Raw genomic sequence first — 1,390 nt, 5'->3', positions numbered from 1 at the left:
CAAAAATAAAGAAAATTTTGAGTTTTGGATTTTATGAAAAGGAAATAAAAACAGAATATATATATATATATATATATATATATATATATATACACACACACACACACACACACAAAGGATATAAAAACGAAATAAAAACGAAAACATAAGTGTGTAAAGACTTAAGAAAACAAGATATACAAAGGATACAAGAAATTACGAACCTCCGAATGAACAGTTGACTCCGAATCTTTGCGAACATTCAGACCAATTCGCAACGTGAACAGTTGACTCCGAACCACTCCGAGCGTTCGTACCCATTCGCAGCGAATTGTTACTAACTACGAAGGTAGTTTCATAACCGATTTGGCTTCAATCATTCCTAAGACTTGAAGTATTCTATTGAAGGTTTGTTCAGGTAAGGCCTTCGTATAGATCTTAGCCAGTTGATCAACATATCGCACAAAGTGAATTTCAACATTGCTATCTTCCATGTGATATTTGATGAAATGATACATTAGTGCAATATGTTTAGTCTTGGAGTGTTGCACTGGGTTGTGGAAAATGCGAATTACACTTTTAGAGTCGCAATATAAGGGGATTCGTTTCATATTTATTTCATAGTCCCTTAGCTGACTTTGAATCCAAATGACTTGTGAGGTGCATGAGGCGGTTGCAATCTAATCAGCTTCAACAGTAGATAGTGAGACACAAGTTTGCTTTTTAGATTTCCAGCTGACGAGTTTTCCTTCAAGAAATTGACATCCTTCCATGGTACTTTTATGATTAAGACGGCATCCGCCAAGATCAGCATCTGAGAACGCTTGCGCAAAGAACCCTGAATTAGAAGGGTACCATATTCTGAGCGAAGTGGTTCGTTTAAGATATCTGAAGATATTCTTTACAGCCGTCATGTGAGGTTCAAAAGGATTTGCTTGAAACCTGGCACAATAGTAAACAGAAAACATGATGTATGGACGACTAGCGGTTAGATACATCAATGAACCTATCATTTGTCGATAGAGAGACATATCAACAACTGGTTTGTTCAAAGACGGTGATAACTTCATTCCGAATGCTATTGGAACCTTCACTTTCGAATCACCCACCATTCCGACATTCGCAAGTAAAGTCTTTGTATAAGCCTCCTGATTTATGAATATACCCTATGGAGTCTGTCTGATATTCAAACCAAGGAAAAAGTTAATCGGACACATTGATCTCATCTCAAATTTAGTCTCCATCAACTTTCGGAATTCTGTAGTTAATCTAGGATCAGTAGATCTGAAGATGATATCATCAACATAAATCTGGACGATCATTAGATGGTCACCATCTTTCATATGAAAGAAGGTTGGGTCGACCAATCCTTTTTTAAATTTAGATTGTTTTAAGAATCTAGTGAGAGTTT

The 1,390-nt window shown here is 36.3% G+C and overlaps 1 protein-coding gene across 1 annotated transcript; it reads right to left on the bottom strand.

Annotated features, from left to right (window-relative positions):
* Window positions 1–659: 659 nt before the first annotated feature.
* Window positions 660–1,091, bottom strand: LOC111889309 (uncharacterized mitochondrial protein AtMg00810-like). The gene is made up of 2 exons (XM_023885445.1): window positions 976–1,091; window positions 660–921 (listed from the first exon to the last, which is right to left on the bottom strand). Exons 1-2 carry the CDS (start codon window positions 1,089–1,091, stop codon window positions 660–662), a joined length of 378 nt encoding a protein of 125 aa, XP_023741213.1.
* Between the last annotated feature and the right edge of the window lie 299 nt (window positions 1,092–1,390).

This window comes from Lactuca sativa, chromosome 8 (assembly GCF_002870075.4).
Source record: "Lactuca sativa cultivar Salinas chromosome 8, Lsat_Salinas_v11, whole genome shotgun sequence".
Taxonomy (NCBI): domain Eukaryota; kingdom Viridiplantae; phylum Streptophyta; class Magnoliopsida; order Asterales; family Asteraceae; genus Lactuca; species Lactuca sativa.
Note: the sequence above shows the minus strand (reverse complement) of the source record. Positions and strands in the feature narration are given on the sequence as shown.